This window comes from Oncorhynchus mykiss, chromosome 13 (assembly GCF_013265735.2).
Source record: "Oncorhynchus mykiss isolate Arlee chromosome 13, USDA_OmykA_1.1, whole genome shotgun sequence".
Classification (NCBI taxonomy): Eukaryota; Metazoa; Chordata; class Actinopteri; order Salmoniformes; family Salmonidae; genus Oncorhynchus; species Oncorhynchus mykiss.
The window spans coordinates 57,672,785-57,690,016 of NC_048577.1; the positions used below are offsets into that span (position 1 = coordinate 57,672,785).

The 17,232-nt window shown below is 43.4% G+C and overlaps 1 protein-coding gene across 5 annotated transcripts in view; it reads right to left on the bottom strand.

Annotated features, from left to right (window-relative positions):
- Positions 1-17,232, bottom strand: part of LOC110486912 (mitochondrial Rho GTPase 1-A) — a 31,607-nt gene that overhangs the window by 6,570 nt on the left and 7,805 nt on the right. For 3 of the 5 annotated variants that reach the window (XM_036941667.1, XM_036941663.1, XM_036941664.1), the window contains exons 6-18: positions 16,669-16,777; positions 13,681-13,782; positions 13,395-13,493; positions 12,304-12,412; positions 11,700-11,820; positions 11,091-11,175; positions 10,694-10,839; positions 10,445-10,545; positions 10,125-10,255; positions 9,629-9,712; positions 8,728-8,850; positions 8,169-8,371; positions 4,228-4,350 (exon numbers count right to left, since the gene is read on the bottom strand). In XM_036941667.1, the coding sequence (XP_036797562.1) occupies positions 4,228-4,350; positions 8,169-8,371; positions 8,728-8,850; positions 9,629-9,712; positions 10,125-10,255; positions 10,445-10,545; positions 10,694-10,839; positions 11,091-11,175; positions 11,700-11,820; positions 12,304-12,412; positions 13,395-13,493; positions 13,681-13,782; positions 16,669-16,777 (1,536 nt within the window). The remainder of the gene's footprint in view (positions 1-4,227; positions 4,351-8,168; positions 8,372-8,727; positions 8,851-9,628; positions 9,713-10,124; positions 10,256-10,444; positions 10,546-10,693; positions 10,840-11,090; positions 11,176-11,699; positions 11,821-12,303; positions 12,413-13,394; positions 13,494-13,680; positions 13,783-16,668; positions 16,778-17,232) is intronic. The other 2 variants (XM_036941665.1, XM_036941666.1) reach the window with 1 other exon arrangement.

A 17,232-nucleotide genomic window follows, 5' to 3' on the forward strand; every position in this document is an offset into this window, starting at 1 on the left:
TTACCTTACAGTAGACCTATAGTATTATGTTACCTTACAGCTGACCTATAGTATTATGTTACCTTACAGTAGACCTATAGTATTCTGTTACCTTACAGTAGACCTATAGTATTCTGTTACCTTACAGTAGACCTATACTATTATGTTACCTTACAGCTGACCTATAGTATTATGTTACCTTACAGCATACCTATAGTATTCTGTTACCTTACAGCTGACCTATAGTATTATGATACCTTACAGTAGACCTATAGTATTATGTTACCTTACAGTAGACCTATAGTATTATGTTACCTTACAGTAGACTAATAGTATTCTGTTACCTTACAGTAGACCTATAGTATTATGTTACCTTACAGCAGACCTATAGTATTATGTATGATACCTTACAGCTGACCTATAGTATTATGTTACCTTACAGTAGACCTATAGTATTATGTTACCTTACAGTAGACCTATAGTATTATGTTACCTTACAGCTGACCTATAGTATTCTGTTACCTTACAGTAGACCTATAGTATTATGTTACCTTACAGCTGACCTATAGTATTATGTTACCTTACAGCTGACCTATAGTATTATGATACCTTACAGTAGACCTATAGTATTATGTTACCTTACAGTAGACCTATAGTATTATGATACCTTACAGTAGACCTATAGTATTATGTTACCTTACAGTAGACCTATAGTATTATGTTACCTTACAGTAGACCTATAGTATTATGATACCTTACAGTAGACCTATAGTATTATGTATGTTACCTTACAGCTGACCTATAGTATTCTGTTACCTTACAGTAGACCTATAGTATTATGATACCTTACAGTAGACCTATAGTATTATGTATGTTACCTTACAGCTGACCTATAGTATTATGTTACCTTACAGCTGACCTATACCGTCGCCCAGGGGTTCCCAAACTTTTTTACTCTGGGCCCCTTCCAACATCATGTCTATTTCTAAGGGCACAAGCACTGTTCATGACACAAACTGTTCACACCTCTCTTGTTGGTGGAGAGAATTTTGCAAGTTTAAAGCTTATTTCCTGCAATTCTAAAAAAATTGTCATAGTGTTCAAAGAACATTTTGCAGTTTTAAAGCAAATGTTCTTGCAATTCTAAACATTTTGCCATGTCTAATGTATATTTCTGTGATATTTGAGTGGCAAAAAAATTGAACAATATCTATGGGCAAAAAAAACCTAAATAAAAACACATCTGACATGGGCTAGTTGATCTGGATATTTCTGACAAGTTATAAATAGCTCTAAGTTATGCAATGACTAACATGACAAGAGGAACTGATGATGACCTACCCAATATTGAAAATGTACCTTGTGCATTCTACTGTTACAACTTTCAAGAGTAAGTTTAAAGCCGGACTGAGTTCCTTTATTTTTGGATCACTACCGTAGCTACCTACAGTGTTTCCCCAGTATTTATTTAGCCGCGGCGCACCACCACTGCAAAACTGTTGCCGCGGCGCACCACCACTGCTAAACTGTTGCCGCGGCGCACCACCACTGCTAAACTGTTGCCGCGGCGCACCACCACTGCTAAACTGTTGCCGCGGCGCACCACCACTGCTAAACTGTTGCCGCGGCGCACCACCACTGCTAAACTGTTGCCGCGGCGCACCACCACTGCTAAACTGTTGCCGCGGCGCACCACCACTGCTAAACTGTTGCCGCGGCGCACCACCACTGCTAAACTGTTGCCGCGGCGCACCACCACTGCTAAACTGTTGCCGCGGCGCACCACCACTGCTAAACTGTTGCCGCGGCGCACCACCACTGCTACACACACACACACACACAGTTGAAGTCGGAAGTTTACATACACTTAGGTTGGAGTCATTAAAACTCATTTTTCAACCACTCCACAAGTTCCTTGTTAACAAACTATAGTTTTGACAAGTCGGTTAGGACATCTACTTTGTGCATGACACAAGACATTTTTCCAACAATTGTTTACATACAGATTATTTCACTTATAATTCACTGTATCACAACTCCAGTGGGTCAGAAGTTTACAGGCACTAAGTTGACTGTGCCTTTAAACAGCTTGGAAAATTCCAGAAAATGATGTCATGGCTTTACAAGCTTCTGATAGGCTAATTGACATAATTTGAGTCAATTGGAGGTGTAGCTGTGGATGTATTTCAAGGCCTACCTTCAAACTCAGTGCCTCTTTGTTTGACACCATGGGAAAATCAAAAGAAATCAGCCAAGACCTCAGAAAAAAAATGGCAGACCTCCACAAGTCTGGTTCACCCTTGGGAGCAATTTCCAAAAGCCTGAATGTACCACGTTCATCTGTGCAAACAATAGTACGCCAGTATAAACACCATGGGACCACGCAGCCATCATACCGCTCAGGAAGGAGACGCATTCTGTCTCCTAGAGATGAACGTACTTTGGTACGAAAAGTGCAAATCAATCCCAGAACAGCAAAGGGCCTTGTGAAGATGCTGGAGGAAACAGGTACAAAAGTATCCACAGTAAAACGAGTCCTATATCAACATAACCTGAAAGGCCGCTCAGCAAGGAAGAAGCCACTGCTCCAAAACCGCCATAAAAAAGCCAGCCTACGGTTTGCAACTGCACATGGGGACAAAGATTGTACTTTTTGGAGAAATGTCCTCTGGTCTGATGAAACAAAAATGGAACTGTTTGGCCATATTGACCATCGCTATGTTTGGAGGAAAAAGGGGGAGGCTTGCAAGCCGAAGAACACCATCCCAACCGTGAAGCACGAGGGTGGCAGCATCATGTTGTGGGGGTGCTTTGCTGCAGGAGGGACCCTTCACAAAATAGATAGCATCATGAGGCAGGAAAATTATGTGGATATATTGAAGCAACATCTCAAGACATCAGCCAGGAAGTTAAAGCTTGGTCGCAAATGGGTCTTCCAAATGAACAATGACCCCAAACATAGTTCCAAAGATATGACAAAATGGCTTAAGGACAACAAAGTCAAGGTATTGGAGTGGCCATCACAAAGCCCTGACCTCAATCCCATAGAAAAAGTGTGTGCGAGCAAAGAGGCCTACAAAGCTGACTCAGTTACACCAGCTCTGTCAGGAGGAATGGGCCAAAATTCACCCAACTTATTTTGGGAAGCTTGTGGAAGGATACCCGAAACGTTTGACCCAAGTTAAAGAATTAAAAAGGTAATGCTACCAAATACTATTTGAGTGTATGTAAACTTCTGACCCACTGGGAATGTGATGAAAGAAATGTGTGATGAATGTGATGAAAGAAATGTGATGAAAGAAAGCTGAAATAAATAATTCTCTCTACTATTATTCTGACATTTCACATTCTTAATAAAGTGGTGATCCTAACTGACCTAAGACATGGAATTTTTACTAGGATTAAATGTCAGGAATTGTGAAAAACTGAGTTTAAATGTATTTGGCTAAGGTGTATGTAACTTCTGACTTCAACTGTATGTATGTATATACACACACACACTTTTTTGAAAAACGCTTTCGGTTTAAACTTAAAACGACTAAAACCAGACAAAGTTTGTAGAAAAGATAATTGACCTATATTTATTTTATAATATAATCTTTGAGATCTAGAAAATCAACAAAATAAAAGCTTGATCTAATTTTGGAGTACTTTAGGCATGGCTGGATTACCAATCGGGCACATGCCCAGGGGCCCTGATTTGGATACCCATTTATTTTGTTTGAGTATAAGAACACAGAATTAACATTGAGGGGCAACACTGGCTGCATTGGACTGAGCTCTCTTGTTACTGAGCTCTCGTTGTAAGAGAGATCGGGACAGAGAGATGGGGACAGAGAGATGGGGATAGAAGCAGCTTGGACAATCCACTTGATTGAGTTAAAACAAATAAGGAGAGCAAATAAATGGAGTCTTGAAACCTCCTTGTCAACTCTATAGCCGATATGAGTACTTGGAATACAGTCTTATAAACCCACCCATAGAATCATATGAAATTCAATGGAGATGTGCAAATCAGGCCTGGAGATCGAAATAAGATCTCAGAATTTAAACTTTTTTCCAGTTTTCCATTGTGGATATGCAGTGTAAACCTGACTATGAGGAAGCATTGAGGGAGAAGAGGAGAAAAACCTTCACCCATGTTAGAAAGCTAGGGTCTCCCGCCTCATGGGGGAGAGAGAGAGAGAGTGAGAGCGAGAGAGAGAGAGAGGACGGGCTGTTAAACACTACAGTATTTACAGTATGGACCTGTTCAGAACAACACTGTAGAATTTGGCCTTGATATTTGTCAGTAGCTGGGACCGGAGGATGTTCTGACAGATGCAGAAGGTACACCTGTTGCAGGTACACATGCAGCGGAGCTTGGCGTGGCTGAGGAGACACAATCACAACACACGCACGCACATACAAACACACAAAGATGAAGTCAGATCCACATTTGTACACGTTTCCATGGAAACATCACCGTGGGATGGCAGAATCCTGAAAGACAGACCCTGTTCTAGCACCAGATGGGGGGGGCTTGGACTTTGGGTGACTGAGTTATGAAATAATAACTCCATCACTAACAAAGGCAAAGAAGATTGGTTATTACTTTACTAAGTACTGTAATACAAAGAAAGTGGTAAGAACTAAGTACTGAGCATTATGAAAGTTACATAGCTTGAGAAACATTCTTCACATACATACATACATACATACATACAGAAGGAGACATGTCCTCTGTAATAACATACAGAAGGAGACATGTCCTCTGTAATAACATACAGAAGGAGACATGTCCTCTGTAATAACATACAGAAGGAGACATGTCCTCTGTAATAACATACAGAAGGAGACATGTCCTCTGTAATAACATACAGAAGGAGACATGTCCTCTGTAATAACATACAGAAGGAGACATGCCCTCTGTAATAACATACAGAAGGAGACATGTCCTCTGTAATAACATACAGAAGGAGACATGTCCTCTGTAATAACATACAGAAGGAGACATGTCCTCTGTAATAACATACAGAAGGAGACATGTCCTCTGTAATAACATACAGAAGGAGACATGTCCTCTGTAATAACATACAGAAGGAGACATGTCCTCTGTAATAACATACAGAAGGAGACATGCCCTCTGTAATAACATACAGAAGGAGACATGTCCTCTGTAATAACATACAGAAGGAGACATGTCCTCTGTAATAACATACAGAAGGAGACATGTCCTCTGTAATAACATACAGAAGGAGACATGCCCTCTGTAATAACATACAGAAGGAGACATGCCCTCTGTAATAACATACAGAAGGAGACATGTCCTCTGTAATAACATACAGAAGGAGACATGTCCTCTGTAATAACATACACCTTTCATTAGTGGTAATACCACAATCATCCTTAGGTAGAAGAGGGGAAAAGCCACAGAGAATGAAGGAAATAGTGACAAAGTGATGAGAAAGTTCAGGGTAATTCAATAAAAACAGCTAACCCATCTCAGAATCTCCAGATTGACCATTAAAAATACATGGAACTAAACCATTATAATCGTACCTGTTGGCCTGGGTTATATAGCATGAATCACTCTGACCTACAGTCGATCTGCAGCCTGAGACGGTACTGAAACAGTCCGTACCAAATCCCCAACGAACGCAGAATAATAGTAGTGCCCTAACTACATAAAGAACTCTGTTCACTATCAAGAGAGATGTCTGAAACAGTCCGTACCAAATCCCCAACGAACGCAGAATAATAGTAGTGCCCTAACTACATAAAGAACTCTGTTCACTATCAAGAGAGATGTCTGAAACAGTCCGTACCAAATCCCCAACGAACGCAGAATAATAATAGTGCCCTAACTACATAAAGAACTCTGTTCACTATCAAGAGAGATGTCTGAAACAGTCCGTACCAAATCCCCAACGAACGCAGAATAATAGTAGTGCCCTAACTACATAAAGAACTCTGTTCACTATCAAGAGAGATGTCTGAAACAGTCCGTACCAAATCCCCAACGAACGCAGAATAATAGTAGTGCCCTAACTACATAAAGAACTCTGTTCACTATCAAGAGAGATGTCTGAAACAGTCCATACCAAATCCCCAACGAACGCAGAATAATAGTAGTGCCCTAACTACATAAAGAACTCTGTTCACTATCAAGAGAGATGTCTGAAACAGTCCGTACCAAATCCCCAACGAACGCAGAATAATAGTAGTGCCCTAACTACATAAAGAACTCTGTTCACTATCAAGAGAGATGTCTGAAACAGTCCGTACCAAATCCCCAACGAACGCAGAATAATAGTAGTGCCCTAACTACATAAAGAACTCTGTTCACTATCAAGAGAGATGTCTGAAACAGTCCGTACCAAATCCCCAACGAACGCAGAATAATAGTAGTGCCCTAACTACATAAAGAACTCTGTTCACTATCAAGAGAGATGTCTGAAACAGTCCGTACCAAATCCCCAACGAACGCAGAATAATAGTAGTGCCCTAACTACATAAAGAACTCTGTTCACTATCAAGAGAGATGTCTGAAACAGTCCGTACCAAATCCCCAACGAACGCAGAATAATAGTAGTGCCCTAACTACATAAAGAACTCTGTTCACTATCAAGAGAGATGTCTGAAACAGTCCGTACCAAATCCCCAACGAACGCAGAATAATAGTAGTGCCCTAACTACATAAAGAACTCTGTTCACTATCAAGAGAGATGTCTGAAACAGGTGAAGCACTGTAGTGTATAGAGCAGAAGCTGCTGATGATTTCTGTCAAAAGATTTCCATCCTAGAGTCCAGTCATTTGAAGAGCGAGGGCCTGGATTCTTAGCTATAGGGCTCTATGCCTTGGGAAAGACAATGCTTTTAACATTAGATAACGGGAGTTCTTCCCTGTAAAGCGGAGATTTAAGGCTCAATTAAATGGACATTAATCTAACCCAATGGATAATCTATTAAATAAAGTACAAGACTAACTCCACCTCTCATAGAGAATGAATGGCTAAGACTGTCAACAAGTCAATAACACCCATTCAGTACAGCTGACTGGGGAGACTTCCTTCAAGGCCAAAGGATTTTCAGTGGATTACCTTCATTTTGGGACTTAAAGTGGCCTAGTCATCACCTTACAGTTAAACTTATCGTACCACAACACATTGACAGTTGCCAACGCTAAGGAACTGAAATAAAACAGCACCTAAAATATCTCACCCTCTCAGGAAGAAGCAGCTTAATGTAGGACTAGAGAGGAAGGGAGACATGGAGGACTGGGCTCACCCCTGCTCATTCAAAGGGGATCAATAGAAAGCCAGGGGTGTCTGGAGACGTCATACAGGACGTAACGAGGTCACAGAGGGCTGGCTGGAGGAAAAGACTACGAGGTGACGGTGAAGTCAGAGGATGGATTTAGGACCACTATGGTCTTTGAGGGGACTATACTCACGGGTACATGGCCATGGTGGTGAGTTTGGTGTAGAGGTCTTTGAGGGGACTATACTCACGGGTACATGGCCATGGTGGTGAGTTTGGTGTAGAGGTCTTTGAGGGGACTATACTCACGGGTACATGGCCATGGTGGTGAGTTTGGTGTAGAGGTCTTTGAGGGGACTATACTCACGGGTACATGGCCATGGTGGTGAGTTTGGTGTAGAGGTCTTTGAGGGGACTATACTCACGGGTACATGGCCATGGTGGTGAGTTTGGTGTAAAGGTCTTTGAGGGGACTATACTCACGGGTACATGGCCATGGTGGTGAGTTTGGTGTAGAGGTCTTTGAGGGGACTATACTCACGGGTACATGGCCATGGTGGTGAGTTTGGTGTAGAGGTCTTTGAGGGGACTATACTCACGGGTACATGGCCATGGTGGTGAGTTTGGTGTAGAGGTCTTTGAGGGGACTATACTCACGGGTACATGGCCATGGTGGTGAGTTTGGTGTAGAGGTCTTTGAGGGGACTATACTCACGGGTACATGGCCATGGTGGTGAGTTTGGTGTAGAGGTCTTTGAGGGGACTATACTCACGGGTACATGGCCATGGTGGTGAGTTTGGTGTAGAGGTCTTTGAGGGGACTATACTCACGGGTACATGGCCATGGTGGTGAGTTTGGTGTAGAGGTCTTTGAGGGGACTATACTCACGGGTACATGGCCATGGTGGTGAGTTTGGTGTAAAGGTCTTTGAGGGGACTATACTCACGGGTACATGGCCATGGTGGTGAGTTTGGTGTAGAGGTCCTTGTTGGGGGCGTCCACCGTGTTGCAGGTCCAGGGTTGGGGCGGGTGCAGCTTGTTCTTGCGGCAGAAGTCCAGCGGGGTCAGGCTGTAGTGCTGGCGCGCCTCGTGCAGGTCAGACTTGGAGGCGATCATCATGCACGGCGTCTTGCTGTCCATGAAGTATTGCTGTCATGGGTCAAAAGGTTCAAGTTCAGAGGTTAGTTATAAGAACAAGACGAGGTAAGGATTGTTGATATCATAACATTTTGGTAAACAGTTTCAGAAGGTGAAAAGCTGAAAAGTCCCTCTATTACAGGTTAGTGAATCAAGGATCAGGGCCCATATTCACAAAGCATCTCAAGTGGAGTGCTGATCTAGGATCAGTTTAGCCTTTTAGATCATAACGAATAGGATTACATGGACAGGGAGGGACCTGATCCAAGATCAGTCCTCCTACTATAGACATGTGGTGAATACAGGCCCAGGACTAAACTAAGGACTGATGGATTTGATACAGTTTGTCAGTTAGGTACTGTACACACCTTGTAGACCTTGGCACAGTACTCAAAGGAGCGCGGGTTGTTGACGTCATACACCAGACAGACCACGTCACACGCCAGGTCCTCCTCTGAGAGGAAGTCAAAGTCTGGCATCACCTCATGAAGCTACAGGGAGACAAAAGAGGAGAGAAGCGGGGAGGAGAGAGAGGAGAGAGGGGTGAAGAGGAGAGAGGGGTGAAGAGGAGAGAGGGGTGAAGAGGAGAGAGGTGTGAAGAGGAGAGAGGGGTGAAGAGGAGAGAGGTGTGAAGAGGAGAGAGGTGTGAAGAGGAGAGAGGGGTGAAGAGGAGAGAGGGGTGAAGAGGAGAGAGGGGTGAAGAGGAGAGAGGGGTGAAGAGGAGAGAGGGGTGAAGAGGAGAGAGGGGTGAAGAGGAGAGAGGGGTGAAGAGGGGAGAGGGGTGAAGAGGAGAGAGGGGTGAAGAGGGGAGAGGGGTGAAGAGGAGAGAGGGGTGAAGAGGAGAGAGGGGTGAAGAGGAGAGAGGGGTGAAGAGGAGAGAGGGGTGAAGAGGAGAGAGGGGTGAAGAGGAGAGAGGGGTGAAGAGGAGAGAGGGGTGAAGAGGAGAGAGGGGTGAAGAGGAGAGAGGGGTGAAGAGGAGAGAGGGGTGAAGAGGGGAGAGGGGTGAAGAGGGGAGAAGGGGGAAATAGTTGAGACCGTTCAATGTCAACGTTTCAGCAGAAAGGCCTCTCTAATATTCACTGTGTCATACTGAACATATTAGTTTCCAAAACATACGAGGGGAAACACTTATGATTTACTGCTAGACAGCTGGACACATAAAACACAGTATTATAAATGATACAACTGTATTATAATCCATCTCCCGGGGTTTTAATCTTGTTACCGGGCAGAAAGCATGGATACGGGGAGAGAGATGCACAGCCTCACCAGTAAGTACTTCTCCTGGCCGTAGACATACGTGGTGTTGATGGAGTAAAACGATTTATGGTCTTCTCTGATCTTCCGCTGTTTCTGTTAAGTAACGCAGAAAAACACACATTCACCACTCCACATTGATACAACAGTACATCTTATTCCTCACTGCTAAATAGTTAAGTTTGTATTATAATAATAATAATAGATAGTTTGCTATGTCTTAAAGGAGTTGGTAACACAGTAACAGACTGCCCAAGTCACCCTGGCTACTTAAGAGTAGCTATGAAACAGAAATGTGTGCTTAGCAGGTAGCAGTGAGCCTTCCATGGAAAAGCCAGGAACATGTACATTAGGCACCAAATTAGGAAAAAAACTGAATGAAACAGGGAGGGACTACCTGAATTTGTCCAATAAGAAAAAAACATATATATTTTTGCATTGCAAAACATTTTGCTGGGGTGTGCCATAATGAATACACCCCAGTTGTCCGGTAGCTCCAGGGACTCACCAGCAGGTTGCGACCCAGAAAGGCCTGCAGGAAGCTGGTCTTGCCACTCCCCCTGGCTCCCAGAATGTTACAGCGGAAGACGCTGCGCTGCGTCTGCTTCTTCTGCAGGTCGATGCGCTTGTTACGGGTCACTGAGGGAGGAGAGACGGGTGAGGAACAACATATACAGTTGCATATGCGCGCAAACACACAAATACAGTGACTGTAGATTTATAGTAGCTCACCACTAATTATGTTTCAAATGCACAAACAGAGAGGCCACAATAATTAACACCAATACATGACAAGCATATAAACCCAGTCACGCACGCTCACATTACCTGTGATGGCTGCTGCCTGGGACTCCTGCTCACAGATGATTGAGTAGCCAAGGTAGCCCAGGTACTCCAAGCAGCGCTGCACATCCAGGTACGTGGTTAACCTGGCCAATCAGACAATTGAAAGCCTGTTACCATACGAAAGTGAAGAAGTTTGAGTTTCATCAAAGCGCTGTTTAACTGCATTACCAAATCATTCAAATTAGACAGAGGTAACAGGTAGTGTAGTCCAGGTATGCTGGCCTAACTCACGTCCACTGTGACAGGTAACCCTGGTAGGTGATCCAGCCCTGGTCGTTGGTACACACTGTGTTGTTGACGTCGGGACCCCAAGGCATGTAGGGAAACACTTTGAACAGGTCCTTGACTTCCTCTGGAGACAAGGCACAGTCTCTGTCCTGACACACACACACACACACACACACACACACACACAGGTTAGGACCACTGTTCAAAAAATATGATAGCTTTGTGTAGGGTTGCAATATTCCGGTAACTTTCCCAAAAGCCGGTTGGAGGATTCCCTTCCTGCTTATTCCCTCCTGATTCCGGGAAACTTCCAACTGGGACTTTGGGAAAACCTGTGAATGTTTGTGTGTGTGAGGCAGAAGGGAACACAACAGTAGGAGTTATGTCATCCAAGACTTACTTTGTCGTGCTTGTCGAAGACACTCTGGAGGAAGAGGTACGCGTTGTGGTTGAGCTCGGTGGTGCAGTCAGCAGGTATTTTTAGCCTGGCACGGACAAGAGAACATTCCAGATTAATCTCATTAAAAGTGCTATGGCTAAACTGGCATTGTTCAAAAGGCTCACCCTGGGAAAGACCTAGTGCTGCTTGCAAGTCATAACAAGTAGTGTAAGATGCACCCACAGACAGCTTGATGGTTCAGTAGGTTTCATCAACGTTAACATCTTTGACACAGTGTAAAGAAAGTGAGAGCCTGCAGAGAAGATGTCCTTTATCTGCTATTGACTGAAACTGAATTGGGGCCAGAGAGTCATTGTTATGCTCGTCCAGCCTTACATAAACAGGTGTATATCTCCCTCTTTCTGCCCAGAGGTAAGAGTTGCCCATACGTACAGCAGGGTTGTGTTCTGTAGGCGCGAAATGGAAGAAAGTGCTAAAACACAGAGTAAAAGTTATCACTATCTACACTTGTCCAGAACAGGTGGTTTTTGTTTCCGCTGTAAAGCGTTTTACTACGATGTGCCCTAATGTACATGACCCTGGTCCAGGGGGGTTGAAGTGTCCACTCACAGGGGGAACAGGTATTCCTGGTGGAGCTCCAAGTCGTCGTCGTACCCAAACCTCCGCAGCACCGTCCAGGTGGTCTCGTGACGCCCCCTCTGGATGAAAAGCGTGTGCAGAAACAAGAACCCTAGTGGCCAATCAGGGAGAAGAATGGACACACGTCAGAGATACACCCAGACACAACGTTAGAGATGGACACAGTACACTGGTAAAGGGTTATTAAATATGTTATTCATGCATGATCTTTAGTGAAGGTTACAGAAGAGAGTACAAGGGAGAGTGGGCAGAGAAGAGAGAGAGATGGAAAGAGAAAAGAGAGATTGAATGAGAGAGATGGAGAGAGAATAGAGAGATTGAATGAGAGAGATGGAGAGACAATAGAGAGATTGAATGAGAGAGATGGAGAGACAATAGAGAGATTGAATGAGAGAGATGGAGAGAGAATAGAGAGACAATAGAGAGATTGATTGAGAGAGATGGAGAGACAATAGAGAGATTGAATGAGGGAGATGGAGAGACAATAGAGAGATTGAATGAGAGAGATGGAGAGAGAGAGATTATAGAGAAACTGACTGAAAGAAGGGAAGGCCTACAATGTGGTCAGTCTCACCTTTGAGAGTGAGTCCGTTGTCCTCAACTCCGTCCGTCATGTTCTTCCTCACCACGTTCTTGACATCCTCTAAGGCCTGGGGCGCGAGGGGCATGTTGAAACACGTCCTCTACCAGACACACAACACATGTGTCACCCACACAGAACTACAATATCCACATAGAACTACTATATCCACACAGAACTACTATACCCACACATAACTACTATACCCACAGAGAACTACTATACACACACAGAACTACTATACCCACACATAACTACTATACCCACACAGAACTACTATACCCACACAGAACTACTATACCCACACAGAACTACTATACCCACACAGAACTACTATACCCACACAGAACTACTATACCCACACAGAACTACTATACCCACAGAGAACTACTATACCCACAGAGAACTACTATACCCACACAGAACTACTATACCCACACAGAACTACTATACCCACACAGAACTACTATACCCACACAGAACTACTATACCCACACAGAACTACTATACCCACACAGAACTACTATACCCACACAGAACTACTATACCCACACAGAACTACTATACCCACACAGAACTACTATACCCACACAGAACTACTATACCCACACAGAACTAGAGTGAAGAATGAAAGTCTACAGACAGCACAATGCTGCATCCAAGTGCTTCAACAATAAATCACTCAACACACATCACCTAAACACAACTGAACATAACATTTGGTCTGGTGAGACCAAAATGGGAAAGAACCAGTCTATTCCAACAAATCTGACACAGCTACTAATGTAACGTGGTTTGGGATATATGAAGTCACAAGCAGATATGTATACAGCTTTGCACCATTTACTAGAGGACAAAAGATGCTCTGAAAGGGTTTCTAAATCAACCACCTGTCTGCAGGCTACCGGTGAACCCACTAATAACCTATCCCTCCCCCTCTCTTCCACTCACGTTAAAATAAACTGCCATTGGAAAAGGAAGTAAATCAGGTTATTTCACTTCAGCCAGATAAAGCACACAAGCCTGCAGCTACAGCCAAGAAAGGTTTTCCCACAAGGTTTATTTTCCCACAGTGAGGCTCCTACCTGGAAGAAGTTGAGTTCTTTGTCGTTGAGGATGCCATCGTTGTCCAGGTCCGACACTTTGAAGATGCGAGTTAGAGACTTGATGCAAGACGGCTTCATCTGAATAAACACAAAGTATACATTTGAAATATGTAAAATATGATATTTTTGGAGAGCTAAAAAGTAGATGTTGCCTGTGTACCCATGGTAGCGCTAGGAAACGTTTTGATTGCGTAACCTGACCAGGAAAAGTAACTACATAGTTAGGGTAGCTAGGGACCTGGAGTTTTCCCTCTGCCCTCCTCACCTCCTTCTCCTCTGGGCAGTACAGGGGTCCTGTAGGGTGGAGCACTGCCTTCTGGGCATAGTAGAACAGTTCTGAGATGTTCTTCAGGTTTTTGGCAGAGCACTGAGAAACACAAAGATACAGTAACCTCAAAAACAGCTGGAACAATACACTGAAAAACACAGATACAGTAACCTCAAAACCAGCTGGAACAATACACTGAGAAACACAAAGATACAGTAACCTCAAAACCAGCTGGAACAATACACTGAGAAACACAAAGATACAGTAACCTCAAAACCAGCTGGAACAATACACTGAGAAACACAAAGATACAGTAACCTCAAAACCAGCTGGAACAGTACACTGAGAAACACAAAGATACAGTAACCTCAAAACCAGCTAGAACAATACACTGAGAAACACAAAGATACTGTAACCTCAAAACCAGGTGGAACAATACACTGAGAAACACAAAAGATACAGTAACCTCAAAACCAGGTGGAACAATACACTGAGAAACACAAAGATACAGTAACCTCAAAACCAGCTGGAACAATACACTGAAAAACACAAAGATACAGTATCCTCAAAACCAGCTGGAACAATACACTGAGAAACACAAAGATACAGTAACCTCAAAACCAGCTGGAACAATACACTGAGAAACACAAAGATACAGTAACCTCAAAACCAGGTGGAACAATACACTGAGAAACACAAAAGATACAGTAACCTCAAAACCAGCTGGAACAATACACTGAGAAACACAAAGATACAGTAACCTCAAAACCAGCTAGAACAATACACTGAGAAACACAAAGATACTGTAACCTCAAAACCAGGTGGAACAATACACTGAGAAACACAAAAGATACAGTAACCTCAAAACCAGGTGGAACAATACACTGAGAAACACAAAGATACAGTAACCTCAAAACCAGCTGGAACAATACACTGAGAAACACAAAAGATACAGTAACCTCAAAACCAGCTAGAACAATACACTGAGAAACACAAAGATACAGTATCCTCAAAACCAGCTGGAACAATACACTGAAAAACACAAAGATACAGTATCCTCAAAACCAGCTGGAACAATACACTGAAAAACACAAAGATACAGTATCCTCAAAACCAGCTGGAACAATACACTGAAAAACACAAAGATACAGTAACCGCAAAACCAGCTGGAACAATACACAGACAAAAAGACCCCTGCTGGGGTCTAACAACCATGTATTGGAAAGTAGACAGGAAACCATTATGTTCACTTTAGTAACATATTTAGGGTTCCCGAGTGGCGCAGCAGTCTTAAGGCACTGCATCTCAGCGCAAGAGGTGTCACTGCAGTCCCTGGTTTGAATCCAGGCTGCATCACATCCGGCCATGATTGGGAGTCCCACTTGTGGACAATTGGCCCAGGGTCATCCGGGTTAGGCCGTCATTGTAAATAATAATTTGTTCTTAACTGTCTTGCCTAGTTAAATAAAGGTTACATTTACAAATTCTAAAACCATTATGGGTACTGTAGGACATCAGCCGCCACTGTTGAAATAAAGGCTTAAGCCGGCATTTCATTGTACTAAACCATGTGTATATGACAAACCATCACCTATCCCACTTCTTCAACTACTTACACATCAATTGGTTCTCAATCAGCTTGAGTTGTGCATTGCAGATTTATGGTGCTTCAGTGAAAAAAACACTCAAGCCGCAACACCAACCTCTTAGTGGTCTAAATGAGGTCATGGAAAGCAGAACGTCATCTCTCAATGTGAAACTAGGGTCCAGAAACAGCCTGGCTATAAACCCCAGTGGCGTTGCCATGACAAGGGGCTGATTCCACACAGGGGGGAAGAGAGTGTACAGATGTTAAATATGTAGAGACTGAACAGTGTTGCATCACGTACAAGTACCCATGAACCTTGTGCAGTACAACTGCATAACGGATCCTGACCAGGTTGTCACTTTAACACATCTGACTGTGTGTGTTCTCTGTGTGTGTGTGTTCTCTGTGTGTGTGTGTTCTCTGTGTGTGTGTGTTCTCTGTGTGTGTGTATTCTCTGACTGTGTGTATTCTCTGTGTGTGTGTGTTCTCTGTGTGTGTGTGTTCTCTGTGTGTGTGTATTCTCTGACTGTGTGTATTCTCTGACTGTGTGTATTCTCTGTGTGTGTGTATTCTCTGTGTGTGTGTGTTCTCTGTGTGTGTGTGTTCTCTGTGTGTGTGTGTTCTCTGTGTGTGTGTATTCTCTGTGTGTGTGTGTTCCAACACGTCGTCCCCTCCACCTCCACTACTTTTATCCTGTAATGAATCTAGCCAGAGAGGACATGTGACTGGGTTGTCACATGAGACCAATGGAAGAGTGATGTAGCCAACTACTTTCCTCCATGATAGAAATGCATCTCAGCACACACACTCAGTCAGTCAGTAGAAAGACACAGAGGGGTCATGTTCATTAGGCACCAAATAGAACAAAGAAACTGACTGAAAATGGCTAATTGACTATGTGGACTTGGCCAATAAATGCTTATTTTTATTTTACGTTGCAAAATGTTTTATTTTGTGTGCCATAATGAATACTGCCAGGGTCTCTGCAGCAGAAAGACAGACTCATTTACCCGCCAACAGATAACATTCTAACTGAAGTCAGGGGTTAGCTGAAACATTAGGAGTCTCCCAGCCCAGGGCCAGCAGACAACCTACATCACAAGGTCAATGCATCAATTAGATTTTTTTATGCTGTTTTCAGCTGTTGGGATTTCAGAACCGGGATAGAATATGAAACCATTGTTGATCAAAGTTCTGCAGGCCTGAATTCAATTAATCAGATGATCAGAGACCCTTAAAATACATTTCTAGTAGTTCAATACCATTTTGATTGAGCCTCAACGCAAGTGTAACACAACAACTTTCATTAGCCTAGCTATATGGTCATTCTCAATGTACTCTTGCTAGGCACTCAAAATGGAGGCGGTAAACAGAGTCACCAGTCAGTGTTCTCTTACCTCCACGCAGGTCTCAATGTCAGAGTACTGGTTCATGATGGGCAGGATGGTCTCCATACTGCTGTGTTCTACCAGGTCTGACTTATTCCCCACCAGGATCAGTGGTACCCTGCAACAACATCATACATGATCTTATATGGGGCGGCAGGGAAGCCTAGTGGTTAGAGCGTTGGACTAGTAACCGAAAGGTTGCAAGTTCATATCCCCGAGCTGACAAAGTACAAATCTGTCGTTCTGCCCCTGAACAGGCAGTTAACCCATCGTCATTGAAAATGTATCCATTCATTCAAAAGGAAGGTGAATTTCATTGTCATTACCATTGGAGGAGAAAGGCACAGTTAGGGCTCTGAGAAAACAATCATGAGAATTCATTGTCTGAGAATGTCTCAAAAAGGAATATTTTGTCCTCAGGGGTCCAATAGATTGTCAGTGTCACCTAACAGATCAAACCTTCAAACTACAGTATGTTATTCTAAACTCTAACAGTAATCCAGGCAGACTTAGCCTTGACACCGGATCCTATTAAAGAAATCCAGGCTCAATCCAAGACGTTATCTGGCTGTC